The sequence below is a fragment of the Polypterus senegalus genome, chromosome 9 (genome assembly GCF_016835505.1).
Source record: "Polypterus senegalus isolate Bchr_013 chromosome 9, ASM1683550v1, whole genome shotgun sequence".
NCBI classification, from domain to species: domain Eukaryota; kingdom Metazoa; phylum Chordata; class Cladistia; order Polypteriformes; family Polypteridae; genus Polypterus; species Polypterus senegalus.
The window spans coordinates 131,185,700-131,209,359 of NC_053162.1; the positions used below are offsets into that span (position 1 = coordinate 131,185,700).

At 36.4% G+C, this 23,660-nt stretch overlaps 1 protein-coding gene across 3 annotated transcripts in view; it reads left to right on the forward strand.

Annotated features, from left to right (window-relative positions):
• Nucleotides 1–21,068, forward strand: part of cacfd1 (calcium channel flower domain containing 1) — a 51,843-nt gene extending 30,775 nt beyond the window's left edge. Inside the window, exons 3-6 of one of the 3 annotated variants that reach the window (XR_005634974.1) lie at nucleotides 9,642–9,767; nucleotides 10,370–10,477; nucleotides 17,071–18,887; nucleotides 19,049–21,068. Coding sequence is in view for 2 of the 3 variants with exons in the window: in XM_039763870.1 (XP_039619804.1) it covers nucleotides 9,642–9,767; nucleotides 10,370–10,477; nucleotides 17,071–17,161 (325 nt within the window). In the remaining variant the exon portion in view is untranslated. Of the gene's footprint in view, nucleotides 1–9,641; nucleotides 9,768–10,369; nucleotides 10,478–12,964; nucleotides 13,000–17,070; nucleotides 19,023–19,048 lie in introns of those variants that run through there. The other 2 variants (XM_039763871.1, XM_039763870.1) reach the window with 2 other exon arrangements.
• The last annotated feature ends 2,592 nt before the right edge of the window (nucleotides 21,069–23,660 follow it).

The following is a 23,660-nucleotide window of genomic DNA, read 5'->3' on the forward strand; positions in this document are numbered from 1 at the left end:
CTTAAAACTTGACATTAATATGGCCACTTTTTTAATTTTCACATTAATCATTTTACATTGCATATACTTTTTAATGCGAGTGCCTTCTGTTGATCCCATCAATGATACCTATAAGCTCTGAAAATATATAAAATGTGATCTGTTTATTTTGTTACTTAACACCAGAATTACCAGATCCTACAAAAAAAACTCGTAAACCCTCCTTACAAACCCTTCGCACCTCTCCGTCAGCGTCTTTTGTATTTTAAATGTGTCAATAAGCCCAAGCAGCAAGCAGCCTGATATACCACCCCACCAATGGTAAATTAGTAAATTTCATATGTGTTCCATGTCTACAACAATTTATGTAAACGCTGACAGAAAGGGGTTTAGGGATTTAAGGTGGGCCACGTTTGAGTTTTTTCGTAAGCTTTGGTAATTCTAGTATTAAATAACAAGAGTGACTGTGCTGCTGCAGATCACAGATCCAGTGTCCTTAGTCCTTGTCCATATGTAATTTACATTTTCTCCTGATGTCAACATGGCTTTTCTCCTGGGTGCTCAGTTTTCATGTTGCATTTAAAAAGACATGGTAGTGAAATTGGTTTGCAGTTCCAAACAGACCCAGTGTGAGTGTGAGCCTGGTTGTGTGCAGGAGTGAGTCTGCAATGGACTGGTGCCATGTCCAGGGCTATTTCCTGCCTTGCACCTGATGCTACCAGAATTCTGTCCAGCTCCCCATGACTTTCAATTGAGTAAGTGGAACTGAGAAAGTAATTTTACATTACAAAGAAGAGATTAACAATGGGAAAAAAAGAAAACTGAAATTCAAGAGTGACAACTATTGCATGTGATGTTTCCCCACTTTTGCACCATGGAAAGAACATCACAACATCTCTCTCTATCACTTTTGTTGTTCTTGGTACAATTTTGAGGTCACACTTCTTCATTGACTTCCCAGAATTTACCAAATATGTTTTCCAGCTCTAGACTCACTAATGCAAAACCAGGGACACGATCAGCTCTACCATATAGGTGACCTAGGTATCAATGGGGGGTTGCATTTTGCTACTCCGTTAGACATGGCTGTTGACATTTGGCAGGTGTGCTGCAGGGGCACCTTTCCACTCTGTTCTTAGATCTTCAATAATATATATAACAGTTGCCTTCAGGACTCCTTGGTTTGGGTGTGACATTTTCACATTTTGCCTAGGGCAGCAAAAAAGCCAGAGTTGGCAATGATCAGGGAACTGCCTTTAACCATCCCTCTGTGTTCTGTTCTAAGGTTGGAGCAAGCCTACAAAGTCTTGTGATCAAGTGGGCACAATACCATCTGTTAGAATCTGCATGCTGCTGTATAACATAATCACAATGTTTTCCCCAGTATGTTACACTAATTCTTCTGTGCTCAGAAACCTGGTCTTCCTGTAGAATAAATTATTTCCAGGGCAAATATCACAATTACAGTTAAAGTATTTACTTGTGTCCGCTTTTGTCCTTTACTGGAGTCGGCAGTAGGTCCTTACCCAGTCTATGTCATATGTCACCTTTACCTTCAAAAGTGGCAGTACCATTTATCAAGGTGGTGAAAATCCTCAACAGTCATTAAGGCACTCAAGCCAAGAATCATAATAGAACCAGATACAATGCAGTGTTTCAGTATTTTCCCTGCATGTCATACATAATTGTCTTCATCATTTCACATTTTTCACATTGACTCTGGCTAGATTTTCTTCTGGGTTGTAGTATGTACAGAATTAGTCTTGCGAGGCCAGGAATGATTCTTATAACAAGAATATACAACAGATTTTGGCAGTGGATAGAGTCAAACTCAACCACTGAAAAGGCCGTGTCCATTGTGATTCTTTATTTAAAAAGTTACCAGTTTCCTCCAGTTAGTGCACTGCAAATGTTCAGGTTACGACCGAAAATGCAAGCAAAGCAAAGAAACATCTTGACAACTTAGTTTTTTTTTTTAATTTGTTAAGGCAACTTTAATATTATTTTAATTTTAATATTTCAAAATGAATGTCTTAATGGAAACATTGATTCAATTTTTTTGTATATATATTATTCTGGGATGCCATATTTTGCATATGACAGTAACTTCAGTTTTTTTTAGTTATCCATTTAGATGTGCAATCAGTACATGGATGCTGTGCAGAATTGTTTGTGATTTAGCTGGTGTCAAAGTCATTAGGCACATTTATTGTTTCAGGTTTATTGACTATATAAATCTACATCTTCTGCTGCTCATGATTAGCAACAGCAAAAAAAAAATTCTAGAGTACATTTTTTCACTGACATACAGTACAATTCTTTCTCCTTTTCACCTCATATTTAATCCTTTTGCATTGTTGTAACTGTGAGCAAAAATGAATACATAAAGCCATCGGCCGTGCATCATTCACATTTACCAATAATCCAGTAATGTCCTTAAATGCCAAAGTATAATCTAGCTTTTCCCTTTTAATAAGGTATGTTTATTTTTAACATGTGTGTTCTTGGCACACATCACACATTTTTATATTTTACAGGTGTTTTTGAAAGACATTTCCACTGTAGATGGTTTATCCATCGTAACCACTGGCTTGCTGTTAGTCGGATAATATTGACGAGAGCACTGTTGTTCTTTGCTGTTTAAGTCATCACCTCTGCTTTGAGTGCTGCCTTCAGGTGTTCTTATGGTTTATCAATGCCACATTCTGTGAAGTTACTAATTGGTCCCACCCACATTTAAGCCAAATTCATTCATGTTTGTCTCTAAGGGTATAATGTATACATCAGGCCCTATGAGACTATTTGGATTTGGCTACTTTGGTTAATAAATACTTATTATAATGAGCCAGAGTTTAAGCCATTATCATCTAACAACTATGAGTATATAGCTCCCTTACTATCAGAGTGACATGTCAGCATAGAGGTTCTAGAGGCTGATTTTACCACAAACCTCTTGGTAATTACACTGTAGCTGTTTTTTTTAACCCTGGAATGGTTTACAAAACCATTTCTAAACTTTGAGTTCTAGCGCAATTAGAGACACATTTTCCAAATGGAGAAAGACTGGGACAGTAGTCAGTCTTCCAAAAGCTATCTATATCTGTATTAAGAATAAGGCTTGAAAGTTTTCTATTAAGTAAGTAACAAAATAATCAACAGAAAGAATTAGAGATCTGCAGGTGACTCTCTTTCCTTTCAGATCAGGTAAAAGCTTTTTGACTCTGCTATAAGAAATCTCCTTGGTGAGAATAGGGATGAAAGAATAATAAAGTGCAACAGAGTTCTATAGATAGAGTAGACAAAGTGGTACCTTTTGACCTGGCTATGTAATTTCAATAAAGTGTTTGGTGGTGATTGTGTGAAGAATTGAAGATACTTTATTGCATTATGACTTGGATAACTTACTGTCACTGAATCAAAAATGAACTCTTCTCTTAATGAAATGATTCTTGAAGAGAACATTAGGCCATTCATCCTTAAACTGAAGCTTAAACTTATGGTGTGGAGGCTTAGTGAGATTACCGTTAAATAGCCGATATAAGCACCAAATTTTGCATGGATCATCATTAGGGTCTATGGAAGAATTTTAGCCTAGGAGCCCAAACAAATGCTTGAATAAATAACACAAAACTGCAGATATTCCGATATCAATGAAGATTGTTGCGAAAATTACCAAAAATGACCGTACATACTGTACACTAAAAGAACCAGACTTTGACACTTTAAAGTCTTTGACAGAATACCAAGTCATTCACAAATACTTGAATAAACCACAAAACTGCAGATTTACTGATAGCAATGAAAATTGTTGTCAAAATGACCCAAAAATTACCATCCGTGCACTGTAAAAACCAGGCGTAGACATGCGAAACTCGAAACTTTACAGTCTTTGATAGAGTCACCAAGTCAATCACAAATTATTACATCACTATGAAATAGTTTTCAGATTAATTCTGTTTGTTTCACATGCATTTACACAGTGGTGAGCGGTCCAGATTTGCATTACTGCATTTGCATCTGGTGCAATCACCTTTACAGGAAATTTGATCAGCTCACTGCAGGCCCTGGAGACTTCAGGGAGAGTGGTCCATTGTGGCACCCATGATCCTGATTCTGTCACCCATGCATAGTCCAATGGAGACGGAATCAGTTTGTCAGTTTGTAAGCTTGTCATCCAGATTCCTGCCTGATATACAGTACAACCCTTTTGTACATGCAGAAGTAGTGCATCCTGTGTAGGTGGCAGTTTCTCCATTGATCGGTTTGCATGGCAGAAGAGTTCTCTTCTTAACTGATTCACAGACATCAAAGGGCTGCTTTTATCATACAGGATAACAGTCAGTCTTTCAAGCGTTTTGAATTGTACACAATCAGAAGTCAACTGCTGAAATGGATGTTTGGCAAGATTTATAAATGTCTCTGTGACATCATCATACGCCTATCAGACCTGCCAAGCTGACTTCTTACCTCTACCAGTGAAAGCTGAAGTTGTATCGCAGTCGGAGTATGCATGGAACACAGGCAATGCTCTTGACTTTGGCTCACCCAAGCTTGCACATATTTTGTTAATGTGGTAAAATCTCTGCTTCTTGCCTGTGCCAAAGGTCACCCAAATATCAGCAGCAGATTGTGTGATGACTAGGTCATGAAATATGCCTGCAAGGATGACTACTACATCGGTGTCTACAGTACGCACAACAACACTTTTTGCTCCGTCTTCCAGTGCATGCTGTACATGTACAACAATCCGAGTGTCAGCCTCCTCGTGGTTGCAGTCATTCATGGGAGAACCAGAACCAAAAACTGAAGCAGCATGTCCTGATGTGACATATGTTTTTTTTTCTCGTGACCACTTGAACTCTTCAATCTTATTTTTCAAAAAAGCAAAAAGCTCCTTCTTATTAGTTGGGTCACGGAGATAATCCATCCAGTTACGTGGCAGTCTTGTCTGACCGGACATTTTTCTGCGTTCGCCTTTTCCCCTCTTTTCTTGTGTTGTCTCTTTCAAACTGCCTGAGATGTAGCTGTCCCAAACAACGTCTTGCCTGTTTCAATTTTGCAGCAGCTTTTCAAAGAAAGGGATGAAAACACCACTTGCGTAAATATCAAACGTGTTAACAGTGTTAATGGGCAGGAAGTGGATGACAGCAGCTCCATAAAGAACTTGGCAGGCATATAAAACAGGTGCCTCACACTGATCAGGCTGTTCAAGGCACTGCAGCAGATCAGACATGGTACCTGGCAAGTGAAGCTTACCGAAGACTGACAGGGAAGGAGGGAATGGCTGCATTTTGTGTGCAAAAAACTCCAAGTCACCTTCACGGGTTTGCATAGCAATGTAAAGCTGCCCAAACAGTGCAACATTGTTCTTCAGTTCTTTGATCTTCTTGCCCTGCTTTGGAGTAGACTTGTGTTTAGAGTTACTGAAGAGTGCTGGCGAATTTCTTTTTATAGGATCATTAATTGAGTGAGTTCGCTCATCAAGAACCCGCTTAACAAAGTCTTGGTATTGTCTCTTACCTGTGTCCTCCAGGCAGCGGAGTGAGTCAATCCTCAGTTGACCTGTTCAGATACGGTTATCAAGAGTAACTAGTTTTGGGAAATCAACCAAGAATGGATTGCCCATCTGTCTCATAGCTTCACAGAGGCTTGTCACCTGTGTGTGGAAAGTCTTCTGAACTGAGAAACCCTGTTCATAGTGTAGCAAGTTCCTACTGTTGTCAGAATTATCATCATGTAGGTATTCTTCCTCAGATTCCTTCTGCAGTCTCGCAAGTTCTAGTCCTGAAACCATCCATCGTCTGAAGGCATTTGGATTTTCTGTGATTCCCACTGCACCACCTGAACCCTTCACAATCTTATTCATCTGCTTGTGTGCCTGGTCAAATGGAATGGCAGAGAATTTGTTACATGTCTTTGACAAAACCCATTGTGACTTGTTCTGAAACTCATCTTTGACTGAGTCAGGCAAGGATTTCATGTCCCTGATATGGACAGGCATCCATCTTGCATAATTTACATGGTCCAACGCAAAAAACAGAGGGGTTAGTTCTTCCAGAACTTCAATATACAGTGGGAAATTTCTTTCTCTGTGAGCCCTGACGAAGATTAGAATTAGGGTTTCATATCTCAATCAAAGTTGGACTTTTTGACAGCATGTCAGTTCTCCAAGCATCTGCTGCTTCATCATCTTTTGGGCCTGTACTAAGCATGAAAGCATCCATTTGAAGATTCTGCAGGGCAAGCACAGTGACTTGATGAGCATGTCTAGTTCGAGTTAGGTGGGCAGCCTTCAGAAATGAGTCAGCCATGCCAGATGATACTATGTCAGCTGTGGTGAGTGCGGCTGTCTAGCCTGAGCCTTCAAGGAGAATCACTCAAGGTATTCCACAGAACCATTTCAGTATGCAAGCCTCCAAGCATAACCACATGCACTTTCTCACCATGAGTGTCAGGCCATTTCCACTGTACAAAAAGAGGCTGATCAAATGTTGTAACGGGAATCTGTCCAGGATTCAAAAATTCAACAGCCTTTCTTACTACATAGAATCCATGTTTAATCATGGCAGGTGTAGCAGACTTTTTGTAGAACAAAGGAAGCATGGCACATATTGCTGGGGCGTCTTCCACCATTGGGTGTACAGAGGAATGGTAGGCTGCCCATGCAATGGCATCACCACTGGTTAAATGTTCCTTATCTAAAAGTAACAATGCGTTCTGAATTGTGTTCCTGCACTTTGCCAGCATCCAAACAACTGTCCAGTTTGCTTATCTTGCACTCTGGAACAGCAACAGAAGTGTTCTTCAAGTCAACTGCAGGCACTATGGCATAGCTATCAGGAAGAAACTTGTCCTTGCTTCTTGTCCCTTGAGCAGTACTGGGCAATCTTTCTGTGCCAGGTTGCATCTTAGTTGGCAACTGGAACAAATTGATTCCAGTCTCATGAAATGAACTAGTTGCTGTGGTCGAACTTGGGTTGTAGTCTAAATTGTCAATCGCACCAATAGTAAAAAGCCCTTGCCTGAGACAACCAGGAGCAACCACACCATCTGCTGAATACTGTCAACACTCTGAAGTGGTAATATAGTCTTCAATTTGGAGAACTTGCTCATAAAAAATGCTGATGCCTATCTCATATAACTGCTCGATTAGTATCTTGCTTCTGCTTAATGCAATGCAGGTTGATGCCAATATAGATAGGAAGAGGCGGCTAACGTTCCAAAGTATGTCTTGTCTTCATGCCAGTAGTGGACGTTTGCTTCTTTATATTGAATACAATACTCGGGCCGATGGTGAGACATGCCTGTGAGACGTGCTTATCTTGATCCTTGAGGTTTAGACCATTCAATATCGTTGACACAAGATACTTCACGCTAGACGGCAATGACGCCTCTTGACATTCTGCTGTGAGGCTACCAGCGAAGGTGAAACCATTGTGGTGGAAGATGTCGTGTCTGATTATTTTAGCAGCCTTTGCCAAAATTACAGCATCTTCGTCAAAATCGTGTTGCTTCACGGCCTCCCTCAACATTTTTCTCATTCCCTCTTTGAAAACAATAATTGTATTTCTACCATCAAACTCATCTTGTGCATCTGGGAAGTGCTCTGGCAATTGCTCCTTCAACCTTGTCTTTTTCACTAGTTTTTGTATGCTGAGATCTTCAAGACGAGTCACGCAGAGAGAATGAATTTCAAACAACTTGAAAAAAAATATACCAGATTCCGCTGATTTTTCAATGTAGGTTGTTAGTTCTACAAAAGCTCTAGACTTGTTCATTTTTTGATCAGTGTTTTCACATTTCTGGTTTGCCTTCCTTGTAAGGCTGCGATACCGGTTTCTCAACCCAACTAAGCATGGTAAGTGGTATTTAGCCTCCATTGCCATTAAATCTCCTCCAGCTATCCTAATCTGAAGCTTGGTGTCATTGAATTCATTAATCATGGTCCGGATATTGTTGTCAGCATCAAATGTTGACACTTCATGCAGAACACCTTCCTTTTCGTCTTTCTCACAAAAAAAGCATTTCTGCATATCTATTGCTTGGCGCTTGATAGATATTTTCTCTTCAGTGTTTTCTGTAGTGCATATGCTCCTTTCTTGTGCCTTTTCAAGCTCAGATCTGTTAAAATTTAGATAGGAAGACTGCCTTGAAACAGACCTAGACTGCTAGACTGTCACAGGTCTCATCTGGTTTGATATGCACTTCAACAGGCAGAGCATGTATAGCCCTGAACTGGTCAACACTGGCCAAAAAGGAACGATATGCATCTGTTTTGTCGCCACTTGTCCCAGGTGTGTGCAGTGGACACTTCAAAGGTTCAGCAGTGACTTTCTGTCAAATAATGCATCCAGTTCATCTCCATCTCCAGCTCAAATTACTCGAACCTGCAATTAAGCACAGATACTAAATCACTATTGTATTTGGATTATTGTTACTAAACAGTTTTGAGAAAGTCAAAATTCTAAATGCAGTAATGTTTTAAACTACCATCTACTACAATATATTTAATTTGGTTAAGTTATTTTTATCACATGCTGAGTTATTGACCTTGCCATCAGGGTTATGTTAGGCCGATCTGAAACAATTGCGATATTTCATGACTATTAATTCATTTTGTGTTTTATACTGTGTATTGTAAATCCCATCAGGGCTCCTAGGCTAAAATAACTCTATTGAACTGTGCCAAATTTGATGCTTTTATCCACCCTCTATCGGTATCCTTGAATCCAGTCACTAAGCCACCACACTATTAAAACAAGTTAATGCAGCAAGATATTGATCCAAAACATAAATGAAGTCCACACCGGAATGGGTACTGTAAAATAATTTTATAATGCTAATGTTTAAATAACTGGCTAAAAGCACATGGAGATGCTATAACATAACTTAGAATGAGCATTTCATGTTTGAAAACCCATAAACATTACTGAGATTAAAAGTAAGAATGAACAGAGAAATTAACCAAAGTTACTCTGCAGTGCCATGAAAATTTCAACTTTGTTGCAATTAAGTGTGTTTAAAGCAGTGCTTACCTTTTCATGAGTCTTTAAATATTATGTAACTTAATATAGATATTAAATAAGTATCAAATTTGTTATTCTTATAATATCAGTCTTATCTAATACTACATTTTAGTTGAAGATCTGATAACATTCATTGTGGGGAATAAAACTGTAAAGAAAATTGAGCATTGGAGTGGTTCAAGTTCCGTTCTAATCTCCAGAATTTTTAAACACAAGTTCAAAGTTTAAATAGCCAGTGCATTTGCTCACATTTTAAGACAGACAATTCTTTAAAGTCATAAGAAGTGTTTTAACTTTGAGTGAAAGTAAAAATGTTTCCTGTTCTCTGCTCCCCTTCAGATAGACAGACATATTTGGAGTAAATGGATGGGGGCTTGACGTATAACATACCAAGACAATATTAACATTTAAAGTAAGAGATAATATCCAAAACACAATATCCATGTCATTTTTCCCAATAACAGCCTACATTTATTAACTGTTATAATGTAAAAATTTACAGTCTGTAACCCAGTTTAACTAAGTTTGAATAGTAGTATTTCCTTGTAAGATGTTGAGGATCTGATAGAGTTGGATTATAGAACAGAGACCTGAGTCATGGAAGTATAATAATCCAAGAGTCTGTCTTTTTTCTAGGCTAAATGCATTCATTCTCTTCCTATGTGAAGTTCCATTTTGCTGTCAGTTTATAGAGTTTGCAAATGCAGTGGCGGCAAGAGCTGACAAACTCCGTCCTTGGCAAAAGGCTTTCTTTTACTGTGGGTATGTGTGTTTTTTTAATTTTTTAACTAGTTATGACAGTGACATAAAAATGTTTCAGATTTAAGGTCTAGGTCATAGCCATTTTAGGCAATTTCTTGTAAACTCGGTTATTTGTTTTACATTAAAAAATATTTTGAATGCTCTTTTAACTCGTGCAATATTGGTTTGTGAGATTTAAATGTTTTATTTTTTTTTTAAACGAATGCTCATGTACATTTTTGTCAAGAGCATAGGTTTCAATCTTCAGTCCTGCAGGGCTACAGTGTCTACAAGGTTTTTTTGTACAAGCATCCTCTTTTTCAGAGCAAAATTCTTGATTTATTTTTATTACATAGACTTTTCTTGTCTAGGATATTAATTATTTGCTGTTACTAGTATACAGAATGGTCTAATGAGTGCAGCTATATTATAAGCCCAAGAGGTTATTAATATTATGAGGCTTCTGGATTAGTAAATATATTGGTCTGGGTTTGTTTTAAACTTGGAGCAGCTTTGGCCCTCAATCTATGGTTGAACATAAGTGGTGGTGTTGATGTTACCTAAGAAGAATATACAGAAGCATGTGTGCCATTTTAATATTATTTATTTTAATTCTTTCTTAGGATGGCACTGTTTCCCATCCTGCTTAGCCTATCCATCACCACACTTCTGGGAAATGCCATAGCCTTTGCAACAGGTGTGCTGTATGGACTTGCATCACTGGGAAAGAAGTAAGGAAGACATTTAATTGCTATTATACTACTTTAGTACCATACCCTATCATTTTCTAAGCCCACTTAATCCTGAATAGGGTCACTGCAGCATTACCCAGCAAGTGTGTTATGTTTAATTACTTAGTCATAATCACACACTTTTCTTTATGTATTTTCATAGCAGGTAGCTTACTAGGGGTCACATAGGAAGCCACTGCTGGGTATTGAACTGGCATTCTTGTGGTTTAAAATTCAAAGGCTTATGCACTATACCAAACTGCCTCAATTGACAATGAAATTTTTGTAAAATGTGAAATTTCAAAGAAATTCCATTAGAACTAAAATTAAATCCGTGCCATGCGAAGACATTCTGATCAATTAAAAGCTTTTTAAAATAACATTATATTTTTATTAAAAACTCTTGTGCTGAAGAAGAAAAGAAACAGTCCTTATCAGCAAATATCCTTAAGTCAAAAGATGAAATCTGCTGCTTACGAAAGTATTAAAACTCCTGTGCTTCTGTTTCTCCACTAAGGATGTGATAGACTTATCAGTTACATCTGCTTTTACACTATTTAAGTTACCATCACATTTTCAGGATTACATCTCCAGTCTGTTTAGGACTTTTTCATTGTATAGTCAGTGTATGAGCTTTTCCCTGATATTTAGTTTTAGTTTTTTTTTTTTTTTTTTTGGGGAATAATTGCCAAAAGTCTTGTTGGAAATTTCAACATCTTTAATGTAGTCTTAGTAAATCTAAAAAGTAAACAAGTATGTTAGTGAATATATTAGACACAAGAATACAGACTATTGTTTTCCCTCTATTAGGAAGTAAGACTTATATCTTATTTTTACATCTATTCAGGTAACTTTCATCACAATATCACCATTCTGGTATTAATGCAAGTAACAAAAAACAAAATACAAAATCGGTAATTAAAAACATTATATTATAGCACTAAAGTTGAAAGTAAGATATTACAGTTAAGCCTAAATAAAGTCAGAATTAAAGATTAGAAAAATTTTGAATTTCCATAGCTTGTTGGATTGAACATGCCATTTAGTCCCTAGATGCAGTTGGTTTCCTTTTCCAGCAAAGCTTCAAGTGCTGCTGTATCTTTTTGCAGCATGTTAACCAGAAATGTACACCGCGCTCCAGTTGTGGTCTAACTAGTATGCTATACAGTTTGAGCATAATGTTCCTTGATTTGTATGTAACAGTATACCATGTGATTTTTATTTGCTTTTGTATTTCGCTTCTGATGAGAATTTTCCATCAATGTAATCCCCTGAATCTTTTTCAGATGTTACTTTCTGTGTTTTACTGTTGCCCATTTTGTACTTAAAATTTATTTTTTGCTAGCATGTAGTACTCTGAACATACAGTACCTGTCATGAACTGCTTTTTCCAAGATTTTATGTAGGTTTGATGATTGACCAGGTCTTTTAAAATTGGTATTTCTATCACAAAATTTTAGTGCCATCTGTAAATTTCACAAATTCACTGACTATATCAGAATCAATGTAAATTAGAAAGAGTAATAGTCCTAGTACTGAAGTCTCAGGGCACTTGACTATACTGATGATCTCAATCCATTTGGAACATTTTTTTCCTCTATTTACCCTTGTCTCCAGCCAATTAACCAACTTAAAATCAAGATCCAATTGTATGATTCTGAAATTTTGTTAAGAAAACCAGAGATTAATAGGCACATTACTTAAAGAGAATGATTCTCTCTTCTTTGTTTAAGACATCTGCTTTAAGATTTGAGGTTCTGTAACCCTTTTAATTAACTAGGAACCTAATCATTTCCAATCCAGATCTTCTAGTCGGATTATTTAATGCCATCCCATTAAAGCTATAGTATCATTCTCACAAAGAGCTATGCCAGAAGTGATAATGTAATGTTCTTTTAAAAGCCCACATTCCAGTAGGTTGTTGTTCCATATCTAGCACTTTAGTTCATTTAAAAGACTGCTCATGGTTTCCAGTCTTATTTTCAGAATAGACATTTTGTTTTTTCAATTATTTTGCTATGCCTACCATTGACAGCCAAAAGTAAACTCTAGATGTACAGTATTTTCATCCATCAGCAGAGCTTGTCTTTATTTTGTGAAAGCTCCACGGTAGACTATTCCTTGGACTTAATCTCATGTAGTATTTGTATTGCTGCTAAATCAACACTGTAATTTTTATTGGGATTGACATTGGAGTAACTCTGGATTTGAGATGGAAATGCAGTCATACAATAAAACGCTGTACCTTAGCAGGTGCAAATGTAATGTGTTAATTCAAAAGCAATAAGTCTGTAAACCAAGAAACTAAGTGATTAACATTTAGCTATACAGCAAAAAATATATACAAATGGGCAAATGCTGTTTTTCAGACAGTAAATTCATATTTAATTCCAAACACTTATCTATCTTCTTATGTTTTGTTTGATTAAGCATTACTATATATTTCTTTTTCTAAAGTAAATCCCTCCTGCCTTCCTTTTTTTTTAGCAGTTGGAAGCCTGCAGTGTTGACAGTACAATAAGGCAAGCCCGACCAAAAAATTCCCTTTTATGTCTCTAATAATACTGACTTCCATGATTTAAATGAAAATATGATTATGTGTAATAATTATTTTGCTAAAACCACTAATAAAAGTTGAAATAATATTTGTATCATATTTCACAGGTCTGAGTAGAATTTCCTACTTTTTTGTAGCTTTTTCCTGATTTTTCCCACAGTTCATAAGGGCTGCTTTTTTAGGCTTGTATTACCATATCTATTTCAGAGATGTTCTAATGCCGTTTTCTCTAAACATGTTAAAACATCATTTATCTCATGTAAACAGCTTTGTAGAGATGATCAAAGAGAGGAATGTTTTTATAACTTGATACATATACATACTGTATAAAAAAAACATTGACACAGAGCTTACACCCCTACAAACTAAAGTCATAAGGTATGGAGTTAGAGCTCTTTGCTTCTTTAATAAAATATTATACCCAAGAAAATTTAAGTCAAATATATTTTTCTTGCTTAAATAATCTCTCTCTCTCTCTCTCTCTCTCTCCCTGGTAGCATCAGGTTTGTTTGAATGTACTTGGTACCAAGGTAATTAAGATAACTATAATCCACAAAGAGCTAACAAAAGACATTAATGCTCGTTTTGTTGGAAAGTACAATTCAGAAGGTGCACAAAAAGGAATTTTAAAGATGTAACTTATTTTGTTTGACACTGTGAAGACTGCATCATTAAAAACTGGAGTAAACAGGACACTGTCCAGATGTGGAAAAAAGACCAGTTTATCATTTGAAAGTTGTCTATTAGATAGATAGATACTTTATTAATCCCAATGGGAAATTCACAACTTATTAAACGCAAAAAGATTCTTTCAGTCTCCCAAAATTATGTAGGATAAAATGTTATGGTCTAATGAAAGCAACGGTGGAATGTTTGTCCCAAAAGTAGTGTCTGACATAAGGCCAATAAATTTCACCACCTAGTGAGCACTATCTACTGCAGTGTACGGCAGAGAGTGGCAAAATCACCTTCTCTTGTACATGAACAGTAGGGTGCCAGTGAAAATCAATGTTTTTATTTTCTCACGCCTTAGCCCCCAATTTTGTTCCTCTAGTTACCATGATACATTACACAAACTTTTATGACAATCAAACAATATTTACTGGTGGCACAAGAGATCAGAATTGTTCTGTATTCACTATACAGAAACATGTGTGCTGATATGACTGATCTGTCCAGCTCTTCAGAGCTTTTCAGTTAACAGAGTTTTTGTTGGTGCTGGAAACTGTTTGCGCTGGTCTTCCACAACTTGTAGGAGGTACTGTTTCTGTTGTTCTTGGTTTGTGATGGCCGAATTGAATGACTGAATCAGTGGCACCACTCTCTCTGCTGCATCATTGACCACTTTCAGGTGTTTGACATTGCACTGAGCTGAAATATATGCTTCATTACTGTCCCATGAATCAGGATCGTCCACGAGGAAGTCTTGTAAAATCTCCATACAAGTAAAAAACTTCCTTGTCTTATGTGATACAAAATGTGCCAACTGGGTTTCAGCGATGCAGCTTTCCTCAACTGTTGCTCGTACAGATGGATCTTCATCACTGTTCCTGTTTAGTGTAGCAACCAGTTCTCTTTTTTCTGTCACAAACAGTTGAGTATCAAAAAATGCAAGCCAAACAAGAGTTTCACTCAGGTACCAAAGATGGCATGTAAAAGTCTATATTGCTGCATTTGCAACTGTTCTGTTTACATCACAGTACATCACCAGGGCTTTCAGCAGCTGGAGGTCATTTCGTGGAGCTGATGCTGGGGTGATACAGGTGTACCACGCTTTGATATACACCTTCACCACAAACATGAACTGCTTAAGCCCAGACAGTTCATGAGCAGTCAAGTGAAACTGAGAGTGAAACATGTAAATCTTGAGACTGTATATAAGTTGCGACATCCATCGAGTTTTGTGATAAGCTCTGGGTGTATTGATGTGGATGGCCTCAGTAGACTCATATCCCAAAAACAACAGCACCAGATGAAGTAGTTCTTTGTAGTTGTCTCTTGGATGCTGTTCCTGCAACTGTGACAGATAGAATGCTTGAATGTCCTGCTTCTATGGCCCAAGTACATCAGCAATTACTATGTCTGTCATTCCGCCGTCATGTGACAATCTGTCGATGTTATTCCACAACACAGAAAATCACTCAAACAGTAATATAATAGTATTGAGTAATTAGGACTCAGCAAGTTTATAATTTTGGTACAGCTTTGTAGCAATCTAAAGGTGCAGATAGAAATAAGAAATAATCCCTATGCAAACAGCCTAACAGCACTGTAACATTTTCTTCTTGTTGTCTCACAGTTCCTCTATTATCACTCGCAAGGAGTATGTATGCCTCTTACTGATAAAATACTGGAATCAAACAAGTTATTAACCTTTAACTTTGGGAACTGTGAATGAAATATGTCTGAGCATATAAAAAATACCCGTATTTTCATTTACTGATCTTTTTACATTTCTTACACAAGTGTCACAGCAACAAAAGTAAACACTAGGCATAGAAAAACAAACTAGGCATAGATAAAAAAAAAATACAAATTTATTTTAAAAGCTCAGTTATGCTGAATATATAGTACAACACCTGTCAATAACAAGCATAATAGTTACATGAAAAGGGGGTTACCAGTAAATGTTGATATATTCATCTCAATTTTTTTCATGTATCATTTTTATGAAAAGGATCATTTTTACAGGGTAAGACTTTACAAAATAGATACATCACTTTTTCGCATATTGTTCATTGGCACCCTAAATTGAGCAGGGATTCTATCCAAAATATAGAAGAAACTAAATGCTTTCAAATATTAAGGTACTTTAATGCCCAACCTGGTGCCCTCTGCCAGAAAGCTGAGCCTAAAGAAGAATTTCAACATTCAATAAAATATTGATCCTGATTATTTACTGTAGCTAACTGAAGCAAGAAATGGCTTAAAAAAGTAAGAAACATGTCCTGGAATGGTTTGGTCACAGCCCAGACTTCAATTCTATACAAAATCTGGACACTCACTTAATAGGGTTGTGCAGAGGACATTGCTTCACACTTTCACTAAGGTTTAACAATTCTGCAAGGATGAGTGGGATGCAATTGCTAAATACATGTGTGCCATGGCTGCGGTGGGCTGGCGCCCTACCCAGGGTTTGCTTCCTGCCTTGCGCCCTGTGTTGGCTGGGATTGGCTCCAGCAGACCCTCTGTGACCCTGTAGTTAGGATATAGCGGGTTGGATAATGGATGGATGGATGTGTGCTATGGTAAAAAGATGGAGTTAGAAAAATAAGAGGAGGTGAGCTCATTTAATTGGCTAATACTTATGTTGTTTTGATATCTAATTCAAATGCACTTTAAAAATTGTATAGGTCTTAGCTTCAAGTATGTAATACACTAGTTTGTTCCACATTCACACAAGCCTTTGTGTAAAGAAATGCTTTCTAGCTTCTGTGTTGAGTACACTTCCCCTTAGTCTCCAGTAGATGCCCTTAAGTATGTTATTCGCAAATTCTAAGAAATCTGCAGGATCAACTTTCTGGATGTATTTGAGAACTTTACATGTCTGGATTAGTTTGTCAAAGAACTTTCTCTGATCAAAGCTAAGAAAAGTAAATTAGCTGAAAAGAGTAAAACATTTCCTTTAGTCCATGGATGAACTTGACTGCTATTCTCTGGACAATGGTGGCCACCTCATACTTACTAAGTAAGAACAATTTTGACATCGACAGGCCATTCACTCCAGCATACTGTAGCTCAAAAGTCCCTAACTATGTAACTCTTGTGAAATATCATTTTGAAATTTTCAAGTACCCAAAATCCTGCTATTGTTTACTGTATACTACTTGGAGACACAAGGAGAAAGTTACCAAGGTCTCTTCATTAATTTTTTTTTCATTTTTTTTTACCAACTTCCAGTAGTGAATAATTGTTTTTTCTGAAAAAACACAATTTAAGATAACAAATGGCATTCACCCATCACGATTGTAGTCACTACTGTCATGTCACCCCTACATATGTGAAGCTTCTTTAATTTTCATCCTTTTGTTTGCAGGGGTGATGCAGTGGGGTATGCACGTCTCCAGCATCAGAAACAGGGTGATGAGGAAAAACTTACAGGAACTACTGACGAAGTACTACAGTGACATCACTTCTAGCTCCAAGACATTCTTAACTTACTACTGCTGCTCTTGATGGGAAAACGTCTTGTTTGGGATTCTAAATTTGATACTGGCCTTTTAAATAAATGATTGTACTAAATATCTGCTAAACTGTCAGTTGATTCAGGCAACGCCTTACTTTTTCTTTTATGTTTACCAATAATTTAAGATGCAGGGATTTATCATCAGGTTTAAGACTGATTCAGATTATGTCAGGTGTTTTATTTATATTTATGTAAAAGTATATGTCATAAACCCTTCATCAAACTCTTTATCCTGATCCATGGCAGGTGTAATGGAGAGGTTGCCCTATTTCATCTGGAATTGTACTGTATCAGTGGGCATTCACTTTAAGATGTTTGGTATTAGCTGGAACCTCCTCTGAAGCTTCTCTGTTGTTTTCAATTGAATCAGGACTGCTCAATCCCAGATCTGTTATACTTCTTCCCTTTACTTCTGTGAGTTTGAAACTGCTCTCCCATGTGTCTCATAAAGTATTCATAGTTTGATGCAAGGTCGAGATGTTCTTGAGTTCCTCCGTGGGAACCATGGATTGGGTATTTTTATTTATCAATGTGTCTTGTGGTTGATTGTTTTTTGTAGTTGTATATAAATTAAAATTAGATTACCAAAAATTAAAAATGTATTTCATAAGTCACCACTGGGAAATTAAAATTTTACAGTGACTATAGAAAAAAATTAATTTGATAAAAACAAACTACATTCATAACACACATAAAAACTGCTGGTTTGGATAACAAACAGCTACTGTTAATACATGCTTGTAGGTGTCAGTAAGATGAGGTCAGATCTGCTCAGATTGTGCCACAGGAATATTTTTAAGAATATTAATATGTGGATACAGCAGTGTCCATAAAAGGAATTGGCCTAATAGGCATTGACTCTTTCTTTGAAGTCACCAGCATTAAGAACAATTCACCAAAAAGACTTTGGTACTGAGTGAATCATTTCTGTAGCTGAGTCAGTCAGGATGATCTAACTTACTTTCCCTAGCAGGGCTAATTCAGTCTGCAGTTCATGCCTGGATCACACATTTAGTCTTAATTATACTGTGCTCCCTTTTTCATCACTGCACATTCACAAAAATCTCCAGTCCTCTTCCTGCTTTTTCTACTCACTCTGATCAAACCCATCCAGCATTAAAATAGTGTCTGAAATAAGATGTATAAGCTGGTTGTCTACAGTACCCAAATATTACATACAGTACCTGAGCTTGCCATACCTTGCTGTGAGATGTAACAGTTCAAATGAAGTCATCCAAGATCCGAGTCCTTTCCAAAGTTACCAGAATGTTACAAGTAGGAAAAACAACCAATGAGGCAGACAGCAGCATATACAGTAAATGATTCTGTTTATGAAGCACATAATATCACTTAGTGGTCTTATTTCTGAAATAAGGTTGCTCTGAGGTTAATTTTTCTAGTTTGTTTTGTTAGAAAATGTAATAGATGTCTTTAAGCACTCAATCATGAAATAGTGTAGTACTTCACTACACAATAAAGGCTTCAATGATGAATTTGAAAGATAAAGTCCTCTCTGTCTGAACCATAAAAAAGAACTAGAATGAGCAAAGTATTGTGCAGTATATTTTATAACATGATATTTTTTGGCATATTGTCCTAATAATACTAATTAAATTCTTGTTTATCCATTTTTAGATCTCATAAAATCATCTAAAACTAAATAACAGGTAATATTTTTGGTTAGTACTAAAGTACAGCTAAAAGTGTAGTTTACTAGTGAACAAAATCTAAATCTTCAGCATGTCAAGTGAAACATATGCTATTTTGGTCTTTTGGGGTTATTAAAGAAATCATTAAAATTATTTACTGAATTTTTTTTTTTAAACAGACAGCTGTTAAAACATTATTGGCTGCTTCGAGGCCAAGATGCTATGCAGTATACTTTTACCGACCCTACAGAGGTAACACATCATGTTAACTACAAGTTACAACTTTCTTATATATGTTGCATACAGTTAAATGCTTTGCTGCATTACTTCACTACACATCCGGATGTACTGATCATGAGTTAAGGCAGCATTTCTTGTGTGCAAACCTCATTTAAAAACAATTAAGCAGTTTAAGTGCAATTACAATTCAAAGTTTTGAATAAGGTATGAAAACTGATCATTTATAAAGTGGAAGCTTTGTACTTACTACTATAGAAATGTGACGTTAGCGTAGCCTGTATGTGATATGTGTGTTTTATTCATATGAGATGTTTTATTTGTTTTCTTGTTTTCTTCCTGCAGACCTAGTGTTTGTGTTTAATGTGTTCCTGTAGTAGACCCCGAGCATTATATTTATTGTTTATGTACATTACGTGTGCATGTCTTTTTATGAAATTATTTAAATGTTACACTCATTCCGTTTCCTTCTTAGCATTAAAATATGTGTGATAAACTGAAAAAGAATGGATTTCTGGAAAATTATGACAGCAACAGTCTGTATTACAGTATCCATTGCATAAGCTACTAAAAATAAAAATATTTTTTATTTTAATGAAAACTCCGGATACATGACCCATTTACATTGCTTTTAAATAACGCTAGGCTTTTTTTATCTAACATGGACTTAAACAGAGATAACTGCATAGTAAGGGCACACATGTCAGAATGCTTGCCATTCAGTAGTTTAATAAATCTGGCTGTTATTAGTGGACAAACTGTTGTAAATAAGTGTTTTATTTATTAATTTTCTCTGCACTATTTAAAAATGTTTAACAAAGCCTGAAGTATAGAAGACAGGATACTGTTGTAATTAAGGTGAGCTGAGCTCACCAAGTGTTTTTTAATAACACTCCCCATGTGAGAAGGATGTGAATTTCTTTACTCCACACAAAAGTAGTTTGTAATTTTTTTTCTTTATGTTATGAACTTCCTTGTGCTTGATGCTTCCTGGAACAAGCTCCAGCGTTTCCATGACACTGTTTTGGATATGGATGGGGAAAGACTGATGGATGGAAGGATGTTATGAGTTGTCCATAATTTGGAGTATTCTGTTCAGTTGATGTGCATGTATAATATAGTATGTCTGTATAAAAAAATATATATATATGGTGTGAAATTGGCACACACTACTCAAGCAATGGAAGACATACTCCTTTACATAGAAAATATGTAACAGGTTTGAGAAAGCACTGCTGTCTAGACACAACAATATACAAGGCTTAATTTATGTGTTTGGCAAGCTCCACTGCAGCAGTGATCTGATCCTTGTAAAGCCTGGTGCTTGGAAGGTATCATTATCCTTGGATGTTCATAGAGTCGGTTTCATCCATAAGAAGCAGATTGTTTGACAGAGTTAACAAATCTCTGTCCATTTCTGGTATGCAAAAATAAGCATAGGTAACTGGGTAGGGGCTGATCTACTATGAAGCTTAATCTTCAGGGCCCCAGAAGCAACTTTAGTCTACATTGCTTAAAGTTTTGCATAGCTACTGTATGACGAATGGGTTTTTAAAAATAAAATTTTGAAATATGGTATAATTCAATGCAAAACGTTTCTGAGAATAAAACTTAAAAGGGCATTAAAGCATCATGCAGGCTAGCCAAAAACGTTCAAATTAAGGATTGTTCATTCTAAATATATTTAATATAAAGTTATTGTAAGCTATTTAAAACACTTAACATTTATAAAAATGATACTATTTTTATTAAAATTATTTATCTTAGGCTAACTGTATTTGAAAAAATGAACACACATTTCATTGCTTACAGTCATAGTAGAGGACAATATTTCAGTAACTTTTTATTTACACGGATAATCTTATAACAGGGGGTGGCGCTGTGGCACAGTTAGAAGACCTGGGTTTGCTTCTCGGGTCCTCCCTGCGTGGAGTTTGCATGTTCTCCCCGTGTCTGCGTGGGTTTCCTCCCCGTGCTCTGGTTTCCTCCCACAGTCCAAAGAAATGCAGGTTAGGTGCATTGGCGATCCAACATTGTCCCTGGTGTGTGCTTGGTGTGTGGGTGTGTGTGCCCTGCGGTGGGCTGGTGCTCTGCCCGGGGTTTGTTTCCTGCCTTGCGCCCTGTGTTGGCTGGGATTGGCCCCTGTGACCCTGTAGTTAGGATATAGCGGGTTGGATAATGGATGGATGGATCTTATAACACCTTAAGATATACTAAACCATATAATACAATAAACAATAATTTTACATATGTAACATTAAAATATGGTAAAAATTACAATCTTCAAAAATCTTTTTTTGTAGATACAAACAGTAGATGACATAAAAAAGGGGAGCCATTGTGAATCAGGTTAGCTTTTCAGTGTGATGGCACTCATGATAGTGATCTGCACAATTTTTTTTTCAATAAAGTGTTCTTAAAGATACAATATTTTAATTATCCCAACTCAAAAATGAATGTTATGTTTTGAAAAGTAAGGTAAGTAATAAAGGTGAAGTAGTGTTAGATTAGCCTAAGCCTATTTTTTTATGCAGTGGTTACCCAGACCTCGGTGTTGATTGTGAAAGTTCCCAGCTTCAGGGCACCAAAAATATAGGTCCACCACTAGTACTTGGTTAAACTATTAATGTGTTCCAGAACTTAACAACGACCAAATGTCTTCCATAGATCTCTTGGCACTTAGCAGTTATAACTCTGCTAGTTCAGAGGGCAGTGGAAATGTCTGTCATCTAATCCTCAGTTTCATGGTGGCTCGTCACAGAGCTGAATTGTAATGGGAAAAATTATGCTTTGTTTTCCTCAAGGAAATGATATAATAATAAAAGTTACTGTTGACATGATTTACCATTAAATTTTTAGCCCTTGATCTTGACTTAAACAGCCCAAGTGTTTATCAATAAAATATAAAAGCATTTCTAATTTTGATATGTTTAGTCAAATTTAGTCAAATAACACATTACTGACTTATCTTTGAAAATGTTGCACAAATACTGTAGAGTATCATTTGCATTACTTGCTGTGTATACTTCCATGTTACTTTCTTGATACTCATTTTACTGCCAAATAATAAAGCAATATGTCAAAAAGCGACAGAAAAATATTACCCCTTTTACTAAAAAATCTAGATTTGTTTAATTCAGTGTACACAGCAATGTGTATAGAAAGTTGCACAGTGATTCAAAACAAGATTTTGGACCTTAACAGTTTACCCTCACACTTAATCACTTCATGAACCATATGTGGTTATTTACTGTAAAAATTATTCCTCTTCATATACGGTTAGCGTCAAAATTCTCTTGCTGTACCGTTAGCATAGGCAGTTGTTATATGCCCCTCAGCATTTTGTGTGGGATAATGAAATTGATGCTCTTCATGTACTGCATTTGATGTAGCATTTGTGATATGGGTGGTATTCTGTATGAATATCACTGGCATGAATTATGAATACTGTAATGAGAATTTAAAAAGTACAATACGTACTCAAGGATTTTATGTAATTCTTGGCTACTTATTTAATTATATGCAGTGTATAAGATGTGATATATATATATATATATATATATATATATATATATATATATATATATTGTGTGTGTGTGTGTGTGTAGGGTTTCTGGTGTGCTTTATACTTTTAGCTGAATGTGGCAGACTTAAATGCAGCAGCCAGTTTGATTAGTGTCTTACACTCACTTGCATCGAAAGATTAAGAAAGAGCAAACATACCCCAGTGCTCAGTAGACTAGCTGCTGATGTGTTGGGATCAGGTTTACACTTATAGTCTGAGATGCAGGAAAGTAAGCCCCTCCAAATGAATGCCCACTTCTGTTATTAACATATTAACCCTTTTACTTGAACAATAGTTTTGCTTGTAATTTCTGGACTTTTTAAAATTCTGTATGTAAATGTTTTCCTGTATGGTGAAGATTTTGAATAAAACAAATTTATAAGTTTCTATGGAATAATGTGTGTTTTTGATGTTTTTTTTAAATATATGCATACCAATTTAAAGTCTTTGTTACATAGTTGGTTTGTTTGAGGGCTGGGGGAGCTGCAGAGTTCTGAAGTCTCTCTCATTTACAGTTAGAGCTCCTATTTTTAGTTTACTGTTTTACTGCTGTTTTTAATGCAAGCTTTTGAAAAGGTGAGCCACAATTAAAGCACCATATATGTGCCTAGTGCCAGGAATTTGTTAGCTTAAATAATTCTCTGAGTTATGACACAAACTCCCAAATTTTTTTTTTCCCCAAAGTACACATTTCTTTGTAGTTTCTACACTATATTTCTAGCACCTTGTCCTTCATCCTAGTATCAAAAAGCATGCACATTAATTCATTAATTTATGATTTGTAGTAGCATCCACGTCCTTGCTTGTAGCCAATCCAGTGTCGTGTTTCATACGTATCCAGCACAGCTTTCTTTCCTTTATGAAAATCAATGTTATTAAAGACAAATGAAAGTGTTACTCCAATTCAGTTTATCAGAGGTTAGGAGCATGATGAACCAACTCAGGATCCCAGATTAGGACTCTGAGTGTAGCCATGCAACAGATGACAC